We start from the raw sequence: 19660 nt of genomic DNA, 5'->3' as shown, positions 1-19660 counted from the left end.
TGGGCTTGGATACATATATTTTGGCTCATAAGCAGCATTTGTTTAGAATGTTTTGGAATTTTGATAGCAATAGTTGAACATTTCGGGGACAAAGAATTGCACAAATTCCAGGCATACAATATAGGCTACTATATCGATGGACCAATCTAGTAGCCTGGAATTCAGCCTGGTTTGCTACATTTGTCTTTTTTTCACTTCCTAAGAAAAAAAAAAGCAGTCTGGATCCCAAGCTACCAATCTAGTTCTAGAGTTTGACCCTCTGTAACTGGTCCTAAACGATTTAATAGCATAAAGTACATATTGCAGTGCCGCCGTTTGCCACTGGATGGCAGCAGAACACTTCAAGAGTTTGTTTCTACAGGTTTTCAATGATGTAATTTTTCATGCATTTTGCCATTTTCTGTCTTGGCAAATGATTAGAGTGCCACTTTAGCAGATATCCATCTGCAGCTTTTTGCCGGTTCCATTTTAAATCTTTGTGTTTTTCTTTTTCTACAGCTTAATCTTTTTTTGTAAAGGTTATTAAGCTTAACATGTGTGTGCCTCATTATAGGCAATGCAGAGAGAAATGTTTAGTAAGTCACACTCCGAAAAGGAGCTTGCGTTTGTTGTGTTCTCATAGATTGAAGATAATGTAAAAACGGTTTTCTTTTTTTCTTTCCTTTTTTTTTGCACTGGTGCAAAAGCCTGATAAATAAATGTATTGCCGACGTGTTTTGGATCCATATTTAGTAAAACAATAAATCAAGTTGCTCCACTTGAAGATGTTTTTCCTCCTTAACGGTATAGAATGACAAGACCTCTTTCTCAAGGAATATTCAGACGGTATAATGAGACTTTGGAATTACCACTCACACAATATATATTATATCATTTAGATATTATAAATCACACCTGTGTGAACCAAGTGGTGCAATTCCCCCCTCTCTCTCTCTCTCTCTCTCCCTGCTCCGTTAGATTAGCTTTATTATGGACGCGCTGCCGTCCACCTCCCATTATACAGGCAGACTAAAAGCTGAATAAATCCTAATCTACGGAGCTCTCCGTGGTTTGGTCAATTAGCGCGATTTTCGGAGGTCTTTGCTGATAATCCGGTGGTCTAGATGGAAATATTGGTGCTTTCTAGAGCAAGGATGGCTGTATTTTAGCTCGCTAGCATTGACGCTAGCAACAACATGTTGCTGTTTCTGTGCTGCGTGTGCAGCCTCACAGGCACCAGTGGTGCACGCGCACATGCATGGCACTACACACACGGGTGCGTGTGTGCACGCGCACGCATGCGCACACCACTCATGCTCATTGTACGTACGTAGGTACGTACGTACGTACCACGGTACACGGAGCTGTAAGCTGGATGTTGAAGTGGTTTGCACCACTTAAAAAATAAACTAGGAATCCAAAAATATCAGGATCCACATAGATATGGAGTGGCTCTAATGTGGACGTCAGACTTTGTGACCAGCTCATCGATGACATCGGTCATCTACGACGTCCTTCATCTCTAGGACACATTCTAGGATGCATGACTCCAAATCTCACACTGCAATCCAAGGTCACTGCAGAACAATGTCAAGATCATCTTATCTTCATATCGATCTATATTATAAGAGAACCGTTCGCCCCACCGATTTCAAATTCGACACACGCGTGCGTTCCACACACCACCGCAGGGGGTGCAGACAGTGCCCGGTGTCGAGTCGTACCAGAACCGCCCCAAATAGGCCTCTGGACAGGTGCCCCCTGCCCAGGGTCCATTATACCAGTAAGACGCGCAAACGCGGGAAGCGAACGCAGCTCGTACATATTTGGGTTTTGGACGTATAGCTGCTTTGGGGACTTTGGGGACTCCTTATATGGTTATGGCTGAGTCATGGTGACGTAATCACTCAGCTCCATACATGGGCACAAAAGCGGGACAGACAGACAGACACACAGACATGATCTGCTAGGTCTCATAGTAAGTGCTCACTGCATTCGCAATTATGGAGCTGGCCTGTTCTGACATCACAACACTCCATATTTGGGCATGCCTGAAACAGAACTCCATAGGAATAAAGGGACACAGAAATCTCCAAATATGGGTATAAGGGGACACGGACAGATGGGTGGAACGGGTACTCACGGGTACAACGGGAATTGCATAGCCGGGGGGGGTGGGACGTGGATGTCCAACTTCCATCGTTACGAACACGGGCTCTACAGCCGGGCACCGGTGTAGTCTACGGTATATAAAACTCAAGTCAGTCTGTGGCTTTCGTTTGTGATTTGAAATCGCCGATGTGAGAGTGAAACGGTATCTGAAATTGTTTCTGTAAATTAAATTCCGATGTTCTTTTGAAAGCGCAATCCAGAGCAGTTGACCAATGGCATGGTGAAACACGCAAGCAACGCACCCATTCAAATCCAAAGAATGTAACCAATCGGAGAAAGGCCACAAACCCACATTTTGGGCAATGAGACAACGGGATGACTTGTTGATGGCAAACTACCTTTATTTATCAGCATAAATAGTTCTTAATTTACAGCGGTGCAGAAGACAAACTTTAACATAGCGACAGCATGGACACAGTATTTCACCATTTATAGTTACTCCAACTCAAAGAACTTATATAAAAAAAACAAAAATAAGGGACAAAGAACGGAGGGATGGAGGGAAGAGGTGAGGCTGGGAGAATGACTCTTTATTCCGTACTCGTTTCTGCCTGGGCTTTTATCTCCTTCAGCTTTTCTGCGTAGAACTTAAAGGACTCCTGGAAGCATAGACAAAAGAGAGGAGATGAAGACCGAATTAGCATCAAGCAGGAATAAACTATTCCCAATGACTTGTATGGGGAACAAAGGCCATTGTTTCATAGGCAAAGTGTGGTTTTGTTTTTCGTTTGTGCATTTGTATTTGTATTTGCGTGTGTGTGTGTGTGTGTGTGTGTGTGTGTGTGTGTGTGTGTGTGTGTGTGTGTGTGTGTGTGTGTGCGTGAAATACTTTCCAAAAAGCAAGCAACTGCCGAGGCCCCTCTGGGCTCAGCTAAATAGTCTCCACTTACCATGGTAAGGTTGTTTCCTTTCATCTTGAAATTCCCATTAATATACAAATAAGGGATTTTGTAAGCAGGCTCGCCACACACACACACACACACACACACACACACACACAAACGTACGCACACATCCAACAACTCCCTGTTCTTTCTGTTCCTCACGTTGGCTTTCGCTAATTAATCAGCGTTTTGATCCAAGGAGCTGTGTTCCTTTATTCTGAGGTGTGTGTCTAGGGCAGGTGGGGTCGTGAATGCTTTTCACAGATTACAGCTGTTGCCCCACGTTGTACAGTCCCTTAATAACGCGAGGATTTAATGTCAATAAGTAGCCGCGCTCGCCGTACAAAGAGGAGAGTGATTGTGTGCGAGAGGAGGATTGATTGACTGAGAAAGAAAGGGGCTGGAGGGGGTTCAACACCTTCCTTATCTCCTTTTTCTCCTGAGACACTTTGTCCTGGAAGCCACTATGACAAGCGGAGGGTACGAGAGGAGGAGAGAGAGAGAGAGGGGGGTTATTATGGACAGGGAGAGTATTGACCCCGAGATCGTTTTGCGGAAAACAAATACAATCGCAAACGTCACTGGGGCACCTCTATAATTTTGAGTACAGTATATTCACGTAATGTTCTGGCGCAGCCGCAGTCCGTCTTGTAAATGGAGCTACTGTACACATCACCACTGCAGTACACATTATGGTCCTGCGATACAGACCAGACAAAGCAAGTCTCACGCCCATCTCTATTTAACACCAGTAGCCAGCAGAGGCGGATCACAATTGTACGGTGGGTTTTAAGAGGTTGTCGAGAGAGAGAGAGAGAAAAGTGAGAAAAGGTGACTGATGTGCATGTCTCCAATTCCCCATGTGCATTCTCCTGTGCTTCTAAAAACGTGTCCTTACTTTACCTGTGAATAATACAGAGGCTGTGAGTGTGTGTGTGTGTGTGTGTGAGTGTGTGTGCGTGTGAGCGTGCCATCCACTAATAACAGCCTTGCATGGACTTACCAAAATGTGCAATGCACTTGAAAACTCGACAGCAGTGACACCCTCTCACTTACACAATCCATGTACTACTGTATGTGACTGCAGGCACAGCTTTACACACACACACACACACACACACACACACACACACACACACACACACACACACAAAGGCCCTAGCCCTGTTTTTAGGACTCAAACTTCGGCAGGAATTTTCGAGCGAACATCCGAACCGTTCGTTTCTAATTAATTAAGTGGCTCACAGACAGTGTAGGCTAGTCGTTAGGCAGCTCAACCAAACCAAAACAAACGTCAAACACAGATAAAAGTCATTACTCACCTACTGCTGCAGGTTCCATAAGTAATCCCGGTGTTGCTCAAGATGCATGGTTTTAGTATTGTAAATAATTATGGTCGCGTGGTTTAGCGACTACCACTATGACTATGAGAGGAGTGTCATAGTACAGTAGCTTGTTTACAACTGAAACGGACTTCCTGTGCAGTGCGTGCACTGACTTCCTCTTCAGAATAATCACGCGTAATGAATGATTAGTCAACACTAGTTTTATTTCTAAGTCTACTTACGGGACGTTAACATCACATTTGAGTTCCTTTTGGATGCCTGTCAGATTTCTCTACACATATCCGTCTCAGCTGTTGGTGCGCAAATGCGCCTTAATGCATGCCTTGGATCTACCGCGTAGAAAACATTTTGACGACATATGCGCACTGGGCGCACCGGTTGTGTGCCCCCCTGATTATTAACAACATCTAAACATGTAAACACAACATGAACATAGTACTCTTATTATGCATATCGCATTCTCGCAGAGACATATTTCCGAGTTAAAAAAAGGAAAAAGAACGAATGGACAAAAAAACGAATGGTTCAGGCCCATTAATTAAGATTCGAGTGCCAACCCTAACGAGCGAACATTCGAACCTTTACAGCTCACACACACAATGCTTTAGGCATCTTGACTTAATATAAGTAACATAACATACTGTGCTTGTACAGTAGGTGTCCAAATGATGTGACGCCGAAGAGGATGGACAAGGGCTGACGGACAGATCGGTGAACCAATCAGGGCGTGCGACCCGCCACCTCTAGACCAGAAACCTAAACACGTTGGCTCAGGCTAGATGGTCGTTGATGCATTGTTAATGCATCAAGGAAGGCAATTATGATCCTGCAATGTCAAACAGCAGGTCTACAATCTATTCTAGGATCTTAAATAAACGTTGTGAAAATGTGGTAGCGCGGTTGTGACTTTGATTTAAAAGTTTTAATACAAATATTTCCAATGGCATCGAAATGTAAAGGTTGTAAGTATACGCTTGTCGCCATCAGTATGTTCCTCAAAATATGATGTCAATGGTTGAAAACGTAGGTATCGTAATATGACTTTATTAATATGAAAAGTTTTATTAATATAATATTGCGGCGGCCTTAAAGTCACTAGGTTATTTATTCTCTACATGTCAGGGTTCCCAATTCTGCCAATGGGGCTATTCTTGTCATTGGGGCCCTGTGTCAGTGCGGTTGGGGCCGCAAGGTTCAACAGTTTGAGATTGAGGGAATTGTACCAGAGAAACCATTTTCATAACACTCACCGTTTTCGAAACGAAGCACTTACACCATTTAGCATTTGCGATAGATAAATGTCTCCCCGTATGAGCGTGTGTGTGTGATGTGTGTGTGTGTGTGTGTGTGAGTGACTCACAGGGGGCTCTGAGAAGGGGACCGTCTCGCCTGCGCGACGGTAGAGCGCGGCTAGCCTTTTGAGCGACAGCTCGTCCATCTCCGCTCCCTCCGCCAGCATCTGTTCGTGAAGAGCTTTGGCCGATGCCAGGTCGTTATCCAGAGCTGAGAGACGCCAGGAAGAGACACAACGAGTCAGCAAATCAGGAAATCAATTGGGAACCATTTCAGATTATGTTGTTTATTTCTCGTGTGCATGTACTGTAATAAACTTTTTTTTTTATCATGCCGATTTCAGGATAGGCATGGGAAGAGATCGGCTCCAATTTAGGATCTCAGACTTCCTGTGGCATCTATGACATACTTTTTTATTTTTCTATCATTTTTATCCCCTGTGTCAATCATCTAATGTGATCCTCCCTCCGCCAGCCTAGTCCCCATATAATGGGGGGACATGGGGAGAGCAACGGACTTGAACTCATGCTTCCTTCATGCCCGAGTGTCCAAGTTGCTCCTTTACACCTGACAGGGGGGAGTTTCCCTGGTTGGACGTAGCGCATGGAAGGAACACGTTATTCCAACCAGTTCCTTTCCCCTCCATCAGGCGCCCCGGCTGGCCAGGGTGATGACATACTTTATTTATGACTCCAAATTATGGACACCGTTTCAGCCCGATAAGAGCCCCATACATACATATTTCAGAAAATGAGACCCTTGTTATTTTTATTATTTGTATTTCAGGACCATTCAAACAAGTCATACAATATACAATAGTGAAGACCCTTATCTAATGGTTGTTTTTACTCAATATATCCGCCTATGCATGTCTTTGTGCATGCACGCGTATGAAGGAAATATCTGAATCTGAAGAACGCTTTGTTATTTTGATTGGTTATGTCGCAACGCCACGGCCTACGCTACATATCAGGAAAGTATGTTGTGCGATTTCGTGGGCGGGTTCGACATATGCCCTTACTGGGCTTGCATTCAAGACACTTGCCTTGTGTCTGAACACAGCTTTGATGGATGTGTTCTGCCCCCCCATCAAACAAAATGTTTGGTCAAACCATATGGGCTTCCATTGGAAATGCATTGGAGCAGCCATTAAACGCAGACACAAGACAAACACAAGACAGGCGTCTTGAATGTGTGAACGCAGCCCAGTAAGGGCATAATGTCGACCCCACCCGCTCACCTCCGCCCCACACCCTCCTAGTGCTGCGTCCATCTTGGATTATAACACAATATAAACAAATGGGAGAGGGGTGGGGCCGAGAAAGGCCCTTATTGTTGTGTTAATTAATATCTTGCAATAGGTGGGGGTCAAACAGAGTATTATAGCACGAGTAGTTTGTAAAGAGTGAGAGATAAAGAGAACAAAAGCAGAAAAAAACAAAAGAACAGAAGAGGGGAACTGTACAGAGGAGAACAGAGCATTGTTAATATAGCCGTGGCCCTGGGCTGACCGGACGGTTATAGCTAACGCTAATTAAATAGTCATGTTAACTTTCTGTACAGAGAAAAAGATGGAAGATGGAAGCGTTGGTGTCGGTGAGGAGATACGAGGAGATGGAGATGAACTGGGAGAAAGAAGACAACGGAGGCATTGTGAGACAAGAGGAGGTGGGAGGAGGGTGGCAGAGGGACAAGAAGCAAGGGACATGGAAGGGAGGGAAGGTGAAGAACAGAGTGGCGGAGCGTGTTACGATTAGCACGCTAGGCTAGCCAGGACGGCCAACTCATTAGAGGACATGTGTTCTTTTAACCCTGAATGTCTGTCTGTTCGGCTGCAAAGACACAGACACACGCACACACACACACACGCACGCGCACACGCACACGCCTTGCTCTGATGCATTTTTAATCCTGTCGCTAATGACAATTTAGCCACAGGCCAGCGAGCCGGTCGCTGCACCACTCTAGTCTAACGCACACGATCTCGCCAGGCCCAGAGTGTTTCTTACAGTGGCATTTCATCATGTACGTGTTCTGAACGTCCTTCGTCGTGAAGTCTGGAATCAGGCTAAGAAGGCGCTTGACCTTGTCCACCTATACAGCAAAACACACAAAGACATAATAGTAAGGAACGTAGATGCATACACAATGCATCTAATATCATGCACACACTGCATACCATGTGTGTCGTGTAGCTATTTGTTTTTATATTTGGCAGCCTAGAACATAAACTGGTTGTTAGAGGGGCTTCAAACAATTACGGAAGCCCCAAAAAAGACAAAAAGGATGGCAAAGCATCGTGATGCCTCTGCTACATTATCCCATTCTGGACGGGAGCCCGTTTTGGTGTTTTAACTAAGCATTATGTTATACTTTAGCTATTGAAAAATAGCAGATATACAAGCTCATAGCGTGCGCTACGAGCTTGTAGGTCTGCTATTTTTTGAAAAATCGTGAAAATGTGAATGGGTTATATGGCAGAGACGCTGTTACTTATACCTAGGGTTGTCCCGATCGGATCGGAAAACGGGGGCCGATCACGTCATTTTCAAATGATCGGAATCGGATCGGGAACCAAAAAACGCGATCAGGACATCACTAGTATCAATAAATATATCCATATCATGATATTAGACTGGAAATTCTCTGTGATTTGGGATGTTGTACTATTGTGATAATTATATGGCATAAAATATAAATATCGGATTGGGAAAAATCAGTATCGGCAGATGCTCAAAATCGGAAATCGGATCAGGAGCAAAATAATATCCCTACTTATAGTATACCCATAGAGTACCGAGTGACATGCCTATTGTATCATGAAAACATATAGTATGTTTGTATGTACTGTAACCTTACCGTGCCTATAATATTTGGGTCCCTGTACGTTTCTCATTTATGTGGACATAAATAAATGTGTGTGCACTCTTGCATAATGACACATTGGAGGTCAAAGTGGAGGTCAAAGAACAGGCAGTATGTCGTATGAACCGCGTAACAGGGAAGTGTCACAGCTTAGAGAAAGTTTGCATTTCTTGTAGAAAGAGCTCAAAACGTGAGGAAGAGGATGATTAGATCACCGATTTATGAACAGTCACACGATAACCCTCAAAATAATGAACGATGAACGAGCAATTCAAAATGTGAGAAATACAACAATGTTTGAAGAGAGGCACTTATGCAGCAGTATTAGGCTGGTGTATGTCGAAGATGCAGTCATTTGTATTGTGTATACTGTATATGCAGAAGAAATCAAAAGGTCTGTTTTTTACCTGTCCGGGTTTCTTGGACAGTCGAGATAGGTAGGAGACCATCATGGTCTTCTGTTCAGCCACTGCGTTACAGCGCTATACGGCAGACGGGGGGGGGGGGGAGACAGACAAAAGACAGGCGATGTCACAACGAGGCCTGACATTGATCAAATGGGTTATTTTTTATAGCAAAGAACCCTCCAACATCTTTGTCATTGACATACATAAACGCTCGCTCGCGCGCGCGCACACACACGGGTCAGAGGTTAATTGCCGACTTAATAAGTGGGTCAGAAACACAACTCCTGGTTTCTTTAGGAATTATAATACATATAATTAATATACAGCACCACTCACTTCAAAAAAAGCATAATTATCTACACTTAGTCGCATAAAAGGGCCACCAATCTAGCACTTAGTTGAAATCTAAATATACCCCCCCACCCCAAGCTTTTCATTGGGTGATTTGGGCCCGTACCGTACCACTTCCTGACATTACCCAATTAGCACAAACCAGGAAGTGAGATAATGACAGCGAGTTACGAGTTAGAGAGAGAGAGAGAGAGAGAGAGAGAGAGAGCGAGAGGAGAGGGGAGAGTTGGAAAGAGAGAAACATTAGACAGATGAATAACAAGCTTAGTATGCGACTTAAAATGTAAGTGCAGGGGAAAAAAATGGCTCCCATTCTATGTTGGCATTTAATGCCAACATAGAATGGAGCCATTTTCCTCTGCACTCAGAGTCCACATAATGATGTACAGTATATTCAAACACGACACCGTACTACACACCGTGTACCCTTTCTTCTAGACATTTTAACCCATTTTGGCCTGACCTCGAAATTAAATAAAAAAAATCTTCTAAATCCTCCAGTTTTCTGAAATAAATATTTTCACAATTTTTCAAAAAATAGCAGACCTACAAGCTCGTAGCGCGCCACGAGCTTGTAGATCTGCTATTTTATTCAATAGCTAAATTATAAGAATGTTTAAAACACAAAAAGGGGTTTCCGCCCAAAATGGGTTAACTCAGATCTGTATGGCGACGCAGCATGCATGCATGTAGCCACTAGCCCCCCTACGATCGAGAGCATTTATGCATGAGTGCACGTACCGTATACCGTAGCGTACGTACTGTATGTGTGTGTGTGCGTGGAAGTTGCAGTGTGCTATAAAGCCAGTGAGTGGGTGAGAACACAGAGTAGGCCGTGTGTGTTTTTCTTTTCCTCCTGGGCTGAGAAGCAATGAGGTCACATTACTAGCCTGGTCGTGAAACAGACGTGTTTCACTTCACTTCTCCCACAACTTGCAGAATTAAAAAGGGGGCTTTTAACAGTCTCACTCACACAAATGCACGCACGCGCGTGTGCACACAAACACACACTCACTCACTACAGTCACTCGGTGGGCAGAATGGCTTTGGTACAATCAGGCAATTAGACTAAAACTATGCCACTTCACTCAACCCCCCCCCCCCCTCGCTCTTACATCCATTCCCTCTCCTCCCCCCTGATCTCTCTCTCTCTGCTAGACCGAACACTCCAAAAAGGGCCGATCGGGGCTACCTTCTCCGCTACACACACACACACACACACACACACACACACACACACACACACACACACACACACACACACACACACACCACTGCATAAGAGCTACATCCGTTCCCCAATGGCCACAGAGTATCCGCCTTGCAGCTTTTTACTATTCTATGTTTCTGTTCACATTCCAACGGCTCTCTCTCATTCCACTCTCCCACCGGACAGGTTTGCCTGTCATTATTATCCTCTAGCTAGCTAGTTAGAAGCTTTTCAGAGTTCCTTAATTTATAAATGGGACAGAAGGAACGAGCCGGGTTGTCACCCCGCAGTGACCTGGAGGTTTAGGGGGTGGGGGGAGTGAGGAGGTGGTGGTGGACCATGACGAGTTACAAACCAGAATCTACCGGTCGGTACTGGTTGAGTCCACAGATCCTGAACAAAAAAAAACGTGCGTCAAAGTCATTCGAGGACCGTTTCTATTCATCTTCACTTCACTTCTTTAATGTACGTGTTCTTTGTCACATAAGAACGGCAGAAGTACGTCGGAACCATTATTTCATCTTCACATTGAGAAAACGTTTTGTTTCATTTTCTTGTACTGGTTCCCTTCCAAAGACCAACATTTATAATCTTATCTACAGATGTGAAAAGTGACAGGAGGCACACGAAGCAAAGAGCAGACCGAGTCTAATGGTGGACATTTAATTAATTAGTGATGAAGATGAGAGCCAGGGCCAAGTCATGTATACATGTTCATTAGCATGTATGCTAGTCAGACATGGCTGTTTAATGATTGAGACCTATAATGATGACTCACGAGGTCAGGGAGGGAGCAGTCCCCATGTCTGTCTACGCTACACTACGTGACCTCCAGGAAAAACACATGAACCCTACCGTACCTATACCGTACCTAGTCTGGGCATGGCAATAATAACAGGCAAACATTCGGCAAAAATATGCAGATCGGCAAGTTTGTTGTTGCGATCTTGTAGATCGGAATAGAGATTTGGTGTGGGGGGGGGGGGGGAAGGAAGGGGACTAAGTATAGCTACATAGGGTTTAATTTGCTGTATTTGTATTTGACAATTGTAACCCATTTTTCACCCCCGTGTCAATTATCTAATGTGATCCTGGGCTCTACACACCCTCCGCCGTCCTGGGGAGAGCAACGGACTTGAACTCATGCTTCCTTCATGCCCGAGTGTCCAAGTTGCTCCTTTACACCTGACAGGGGGGAGTTTCCCTGGTTGGACGTAGCGCGTGGAAGGAACCAGTTCCTTTCCCCTCCATCAGGCGCCCCGGCTGGCCAGGGGGAGGCAGTTTAGAGACCAGGATTACTGCATGTTTTTTGTAAGGGTACCTACCCTAGGGGACACGGGGAGAACATGCAAACTCCACACAGAAAGGCCCTTTCGCCAACCCCCGCCTTCGGGTATGGGCACTGATGACGCACGCGGAGGAGGAAACACGCCGCCAGCACCCACAGCGTCCCGGGAATCGAACCCAGGACCTTCTAGCTGTGAGGCGACAGCACTATAGCAACTGTGCCACCGTGCCCCCCGACAATACTTTTCTTTCCCCGTCTTCATAAAGAGACAACAACACAGATCCATTTAGTTCCCTTTTGAAATAGTGATGAACGGCGGTCAGCGACAGCAGCTAAGTAACATATCCAACGCTCATTAGCATGCACGCCAGTTTGAAAACACGGCTAAATGATTGATAGGACGGAGCGAGAGCGACAATCAAACCAGGAGATTCCTGGTGGACGGTTTGCGGTGGACCGAAGGCCAACCCATATGTCTCTCTCTCTCTCTCTCCCCCCATCTCTCCATAATGTCTCTCATCCATCGGTCCTCGCCCTGGTTTCCCCCTCTCTCTCTCCCTCTCTCTCTCTCTCTCTCTCTCTCTCTCTCCCCCCCATCTCTCCGAGGCCTCCCGCTCATCCATCCATCTAGTGTTCTCCTTCCTGTCTCTGACTCATCTAACCCATTTTGGGCGGGAACCCCCTTTAGGTATTTTAAGTGTAATGTAATGTTACACTTTAGCTATTGAAAAATAGCAGATCTACAAGCTCATAGCTTGTAGGTCTGCTATTTTTGAAAAACCGTCAAAATGTGGCGCAGATCTTTGGATAACGGATATACATACGTTCTTTCAGAGCGAACGTTTTTAACTCAAATCTCTGCTTCTGGGGGGGTCCCTTAAACAACATATTTTCAGATGGGGGGGGTCGGCGGCCGATTTCATATATTTTTTGGGGGGGGTCCTTGACATGAAAATGTTTGAGAACCACTGACATAGAAACATGGGGTTTTTCAGAAAACTCTCAGAGATTTAGAAGACATTTTGTAGAATCTGTTCCCAGGTGGAAATGGGCTAAGCTGGTACATATTCACGTCCCCAGAGCCCAACGCAGAGTCATGGAGCTGCACTTGATGAAGCGTGATCACATTAAGTAAAGTGGCAGCAGGCCAATTTCACACAGCCTACCCCGGTGTGGTGTGGTGGGATGGAGGGAAAGTATCCCCCCCTCCACTTTTACTATGAATGAGAGGGATATGCATCTGGATAAATAAGTCAACTAGCCCATTTTGACCTGGGAACGATTCTGCAAATGTCTTTCTTTTGTTTTTCTACGTCAGTCGTTCTGCAAACACTTTCATGTCACTTTTTCACGATTCTTCAAAAATAGCAGACCTGCAAGCTCGTAGCGGGCCACAGAGTGACGCGCTACGAGCTTGTAGATCTGCTATTTTTCAATAGCTACAGCTAAGCACCAAAAGGGGTTCCTGCCCAAAATGGGCTAGAGGAACGCTAGATGGATGTTACTGTACACACAGAAGTGACACGCATGAGTTGTTTTCCCTGTGCTTTTCAGAAGGCTTTATATCTTTTGCCATTTCATCTGAAGTTTAATTGAATCCTGACCGTGTACTAAAATGTAATTGTTACATTTGTACACTCTCTCTCCGAGTTATAAATGGATGAATTAACACTCAAGCGTCAGTAAGCCAGACACGTTCTGTGCGATGAAGATAAAACCTTTGTTGGTCTCTGTGTTTCTCCGAGTTGGCAAAACCTGGCCACTAAATATATTTTGGATATCTCACACAGCACTCCGTCAGTTTATCCACTCACATTTTTGCTACTGGGGGAGGTCCCTGGAACAACATATTTTGGGGTTCTTGACATGAAATATTGAGCACCACTGATACAGAAACATGAGGTATTTCAGAAAACTGAAGACATCTTTTAAATGTCGACGTCAGGCCTAAATGGGTTAGTGAGTAAATAGCACTGACCTGAGTCCTACAGTTTCTGGAACCGTGAGCTGGTTTTAGTTTAACATTCAATACAACAGTATGACATCTGAATATAATGTTATGTCTACACACACACACACACACACACACACACACACACACACACACACACACACACACACACACACACACACACTTAAGGCATATACTGTAGACGGATAAGTATGGACACACTTACAGCTAGCAGGAACTTTGCGTCCTCTACTTTGTCCATCTCCAATAGCTCCAGGAAGAGGTCCGTGTTTGGCCTGTAGCAGGCGAAGTGATTGGCTAGGCGCTCCGCCATAGCGCTCACTGCAACACATACACAGTCACACAGACACGCACACACACGCACACGATTAATGCAAATTAAAAGGATCACACAAGCATACCATGTATTTTTCTTTTCATTCCACATTTTCAGTATGGTATGAAAATCACATCGCATGGACTTGAAACTTGTTTGAAATACTCAAAATGGGGTAGGGTAGATACCCTCACAAAAACATGCAGTAATCCTGGTCTCTAAACTGCCTCCCCCTGGCCAGCCGGGGCGCCTGATGGAGGGGAAAGGAACTGGTTGGAATAACGTGTTCCTTCCACGCGCTACGTCCAACCAGGGAAACTCCCCCCTGTCAGGTGTACAGGAGCAACAGGCATGAAGGAAGCATGAGTTCAGTCCGTTGCTCTCCCCAGGTTGGTGGAGGGTGTGTAGAGCCCAGGATCACATTAGATGATTGACACAGGGGTGAAAAATGGGTTACAAAATCGTGGGATAAAAAATATAGAAAAAAAAAGAAAATAAATACTCAAAATGTGAGTATGAATAGGTTACTTTATCGTTGAGTTTTAAAGCATTGTAAAGCGCAGATTAATTTGCATTTGGAAACAGTCCCCCGGAGAAAAAGGCCAATTTACAAAATGAATAATTATGTCTATGACTATAAACTGTTAAAACTGGATCGTCCGTGGTTATATATTCTGTTTGGTCTGTCTTTTTTTTTTCTTCAACTTACATTTTATTCATTTTTCATGAACAGAAATAGACAAGGACATGCAGAAAGCAAAAAGACAAACAATTGAACATTACAGTATGGGTTGCCAACTCAGTAAATAAAAAGATAAAAATAGTAGATAAATGCTATAATTGCACACACACACACACACACACACACACACACACACACACACACACACACACACACACACTCTCACAGTCATACACACATGACCCACACACAATAATATTGGACATTAAAGTACCGTATATAAAGAAAATATATAACTGTTTGGTGGGTCTTACGTTTGTCCAAGGCCTTGTCCTGGTTCTCCTCCAGGACCTTTCTGAAGACGAAGGACATGCTGGGGAACGAGCTCTCTGGAGCCGTGTAGACCGCCTCCAGGACCTCCACGGCAGAGTCCACGTCACCCCTGGAGGAGAGGGCAAAAGAAACACATACCCATTTTGGACTGAGGTCGATACAAAAAGGCTTCTTTTCATGTCAAGGACCCCCAGAATTATCTCTATCGGGCCACGGACCCCCATCTCAAAATATGTAGTTCCAGGGACCCATTCCGCCATTTTGAGCAGTTTGACAAATGCTTATACCTGATTTTCTGCCTGGATCGTTCATGAAACGTTCTACACACAATCTCTATGGACCATTATCTGAAATCCCAGTTGAAGAGAAGTTTGTACGTGAAAACATGAACAGCGAAACACACTGTAGTAATGGATAGTGCCAAAATAAGGACACATAATTGTCATCAAAAACACTGAATGATTTTTACTGTTAACGATGACACAACTGATTGTGTCCGGATGACTCAGTAGGTGGCGCTCTTGCCTTTGGACCAACACGGTCATGGGTTCAAATCCGAGCACCACCAACTCGGCGTATTAGTCTTCAAGAACCCTGCTCCCCCACAATTTAAACAGACTTCTTTTTCTCAAGTTTAGTCTTGCGACCAGGTATGAATCGGGTTTCGGGACAATGCACCTTGTCTTAAGCTGTCGGTTAGCTGAGCTTACACTAAATAGCCATTCTAGGTTTAATGTTTTCTTTACAACCCCTCTCCACTCGTGCAACAGTCCAACGTGCACCCCCACACACACACAGACAGACAGACAGACAGACAGACAGACAGACAGACAGACAGACAGACAGACAGACAGACAGACAGACAGACAGACAGACAGACAGACAGACACACAGACACACAGACACACAGACACACAGACACACACACACACACACACACACACACACACACACACACACACACACACACGCCAACACTCCGCACAGTGCTTTTCTGCTGATGCTGCTGCCTCAACCAAACAGGACATGGGCGGCAAATCTCTGCAAAACCTGAAACACATCTATCTGGCAACCCGGCTTAGCTAATAACACTTAACACTCCTCTTCCTCTTCTCCCCCACCTCCTCCTCCTCCTCCTCCTCCTCTGCCACCAGCCGTTATGAATATTTAACGAATAGTGTAAGTGTATGTGTGTCTATGTGCGTCTGTGTTGGGGACGTATCCAGCTGATTGTTGCGACTGGGGACGTCTGAATAATTCAGCGAGTGGCGGGAGGGAGGCTCTAAATGTGGCGCTCCGTTTTCCGGTGGCCCTGCTTTGTTTTGTCTTTTTACCGCCCCGGCTCTTAACCCATTCTGACCTGAGATCAGATTCGTACAAGGTTTCCACTGGACACACACTGGTCTGATTAACCCATTCTGACCTGAGATCAGATTCTAAAAATGTCAGTCGACTCTTTGATTTTTCAAAAATAGCAGACCTACAAGCTCGTAGCGCGCCACTCGGTGGCGCGCTATGAGCTTGTAGATCTGCTATTTTTCAATGGCTAAAGCATAACATGATGCCGACACCAAAATGGGTTCCCGTTCAGAATGGGTTAAGCAGTCAGCTCGACTCAGGCGCGCCAGGGACGCACGTGTCACAGCTGCTCAGGGCTACCGCTCCCAGAGGTCAGGGTTCAAGACGACAAGCGCTCATTTCCACCCCCCCCCCCCCCCCCCCCCGCCCCAGCCACCGGTGGCCAATCGGGCGTGAGGCCGTCCACCCTTTATCTTATTTCATTTCTCAGTCTCTGTTTTCTGCTGTCCGTTTTGAGCCTGTGTGTGTGTGTGTGTGTGTGTGTGTGTGTGTGTGTGCGCGCCGCTGTAGTGCTGATCGGTGCTAATGTAGGGCGATGAAACTTTGATGCGCTGCGCCGCTTTAAAAATGTGTTCACTCGCTTTTTGAGACGAGACGAAGGCGACACCGAGGACTGGTCGGTAGAGAAGAGAGCATTTTGCCATTTTGTTGTTTTAACACATTAAGGACAGAATGTATGAATATAATCCCATTAAGCTTGTGTTAGTATATGCAGCAGTAGTGTGTTTTACGACGGGCTTTTGCTCACGAGCACGTTGCTAGTAGTGGTAATGCGTTATATACCGACTGTCGGGTTTCAGCTTAAGTGCTGTGACTATGACGTTCTATATGGACTGGGTACAATCTTTTATACTTCAGTGAGCTCCTAAATCACTGCAAATTATTTCATATTTCATTGGAGAGAGAGCCCAGGCAGGCTGGAAGCACGGCAGAGGATTCAAACACTATAGTCCCCACGGTGGTGGGAAGGAACTTGTCCTCTGAGATATGTGGATGGCCCCTTCCCTCTGCGTTTTCAAAACTGTGATTAAGTGACTAAATAAAAAAAATCTATAGCCTTATAACGATGTAGGCTTCATTACTATGCAGATTTTGTCCAATCTACCTGCCTATTGGTCCTCACAACCTGTCTTGCAAACGGATATACTTAGTTAAAACTACCTGAAATGACACGCTGGTCAAAAACGGAGACATAAGGAATGGCTATACAATATGCACCAACACACCTTGGGGACAATTTGTGTCACTGTATATTTACACATACAGTACGTGGAATTTGTCCTGTAGCGTTTAACCATGCTATAACAACTAGGAGCAGTGAGCAGATTATTGTGTGGCACTCGGGGTGCAATTATGGTCTTGCTCAGGGACACCTAGCCTATAGAATCGTACCTGGGACAACCAGGGTCTCTCTGGCTCACTATAACTACTCGGCTATGTCCGCCAACCGACTGCGTACTGCCCCCCGGGGGGGCGTAGAGAGAGACACACAAAAGAGGTCTTACCTCCTGATGTGTGCGAGGGCCGTGTTGTTGGGGTACAGCATAGTGGACACCGTGAGGGCAGGGCCCAGGGCTTTGGTCAGGGAGGCCACCTCCTGGATGGCGTCCGTGTCGGCGTCAGGACCCTGGGCCAGGGCCTGGACCAGTCGCGTGAGGGCGAGCGTCGTGGGCACCTGGTCCGCCTGCAGCATGGACTTGAGTGTCGCCATGCCCTCTGTGGAGGGACAGGGAGAAGGTTGTAAGAAGACCGCCGTTTCCCCACAAACACTGGGTTATGTGGGACCCATTTGTTGTAGGTCGCGGGGACCAGTTGTTGTTATATGGGTTTGCGAGTAAATATCTCTTTACAAAAATGTCCAAAGGAAGGTTCTCAGTTTTTCATGAATTAGTAGTTTAAAGTTTTTTCAAAATGGACTACAATCAATTGTGTTAGTCGAACTAGTCTAACTAACTAGTCTAACTATCCATTTTTATTTGAATCATGATTAGTTCAATTAACTGTGTGTGTGAGTGTGTGGGGGGGGGGGGGGGCTTTACATAAGTAGGCATGACAGAATAGTGGATTTGATATCGAAATACATCTCTTCCATTTTCAGGTCCTCCATCATGCTTTATAAGCATTCTACTGTGAAGCCGAGGATGTTTAACCTGTGTGTAATGATGATTCTGTGTTCTCTAACATTTCAGCTAACACCCCTGATGTCATTGTTGTAAATGAAAACCATAGAGAGGTGTTCATTCTGGAGGTTGGCTGTACCTTTGACTACAGCCTGGAGGAGGCCTTTCTAACCAAAGTGCTGAAATACCAACAGCTATAGAGCAGACCATCTCACAGCTAGGCTACAGATGTAAAATTTTGTTTTTTTATCTTTGGCAGCCTAGGGCATGTGCATAAGTTGGTTGTGAGGGGCTTACAAATGGCCGGTCTTTCCAAAAGGAGAGCCAAGCAGTTAGCGAGGTATTGCTCAGTTACAGCCATTATAGAAAGCCGCTCAATTTGGAGGAGGCGTTGTTTCCTTTATCCATGATTTATGTCTGCTGCCCTGTGTCCGACATGTCAGCTGTACTGATTGTAACGATGCTTTGCCGTCCATGCACGTTGTAACTGGCTGCTCTCCCATTGTCAAACTGCACTGGCAGTGTTTATGTCCTTTGTACAAGGTATTCCTGTACTTCTCATTATGTGGACATAAATAAACATTTCAAATGTGTGTGTGTGTGTGTGTGTGTGTGTGTGTGTGTGTGAGAGAGAGATTGAGAATGTTAGTGAGTTTATTACCTTTCGTCTGGCCTTTCTTGCAGTGTGTGAGAATGAGCAAGCTGTTGGAGATGTCATTGAGCTGAAAACCTGGGACACGAGACACAGCCCTGAGAGAGAGAGAGAGAGAGAGAGAGAGAGGGAGAGAAAGACAGACAGACATGTTGTTTGGATACAGTAGGTCACCCTTAACAGTCCACACACCATCAAAAGTACAATTGTCTCAAACCTCCAAAAAGAACTGAATAGAGTGGACTGGTTCAAACTTCTGAATGACACCGAATCATTTCATCGACGTAAGTTCCATCCCAGATAAAGTGAATGGACATACTGAAACTGCACAATGGTGGACAATATTGTCACGGCCTGCAAGCTTTGTCAAAGACAAAAATGTTGATTAAGCTTCACACGCTAAGATCAAACAGACGAAAGGACAGACGAAA

At 45.1% G+C, this 19660-nt stretch overlaps 1 protein-coding gene across 1 annotated transcript in view; it reads right to left on the bottom strand.

Moving 5' to 3' along the window:
* Window positions 1-2471: 2471 nt before the first annotated feature.
* lrpprc (leucine-rich pentatricopeptide repeat containing) overlaps window positions 2472-19660 on the bottom strand; it is an 88806-nt gene continuing 71617 nt past the window's right edge. The window contains 8 exon segments of the mRNA XM_080782497.1: window positions 2472-2750; window positions 5742-5884; window positions 7684-7768; window positions 8947-9021; window positions 13973-14088; window positions 15080-15207; window positions 17963-18173; window positions 19239-19327. Coding sequence (XP_080638623.1) covers window positions 2682-2750; window positions 5742-5884; window positions 7684-7768; window positions 8947-9021; window positions 13973-14088; window positions 15080-15207; window positions 17963-18173; window positions 19239-19327 — 916 coding nt within the window. The 3' untranslated portion in view covers window positions 2472-2681.

This window comes from Protomyctophum bolini, assembly GCF_963924005.1.
Source record: "Protomyctophum bolini genome assembly, chromosome: 14".
NCBI lineage: Eukaryota > Metazoa > Chordata > Actinopteri > Myctophiformes > Myctophidae > Protomyctophum > Protomyctophum bolini.
This window is presented reverse-complemented; position numbering and strand designations above follow the sequence as displayed.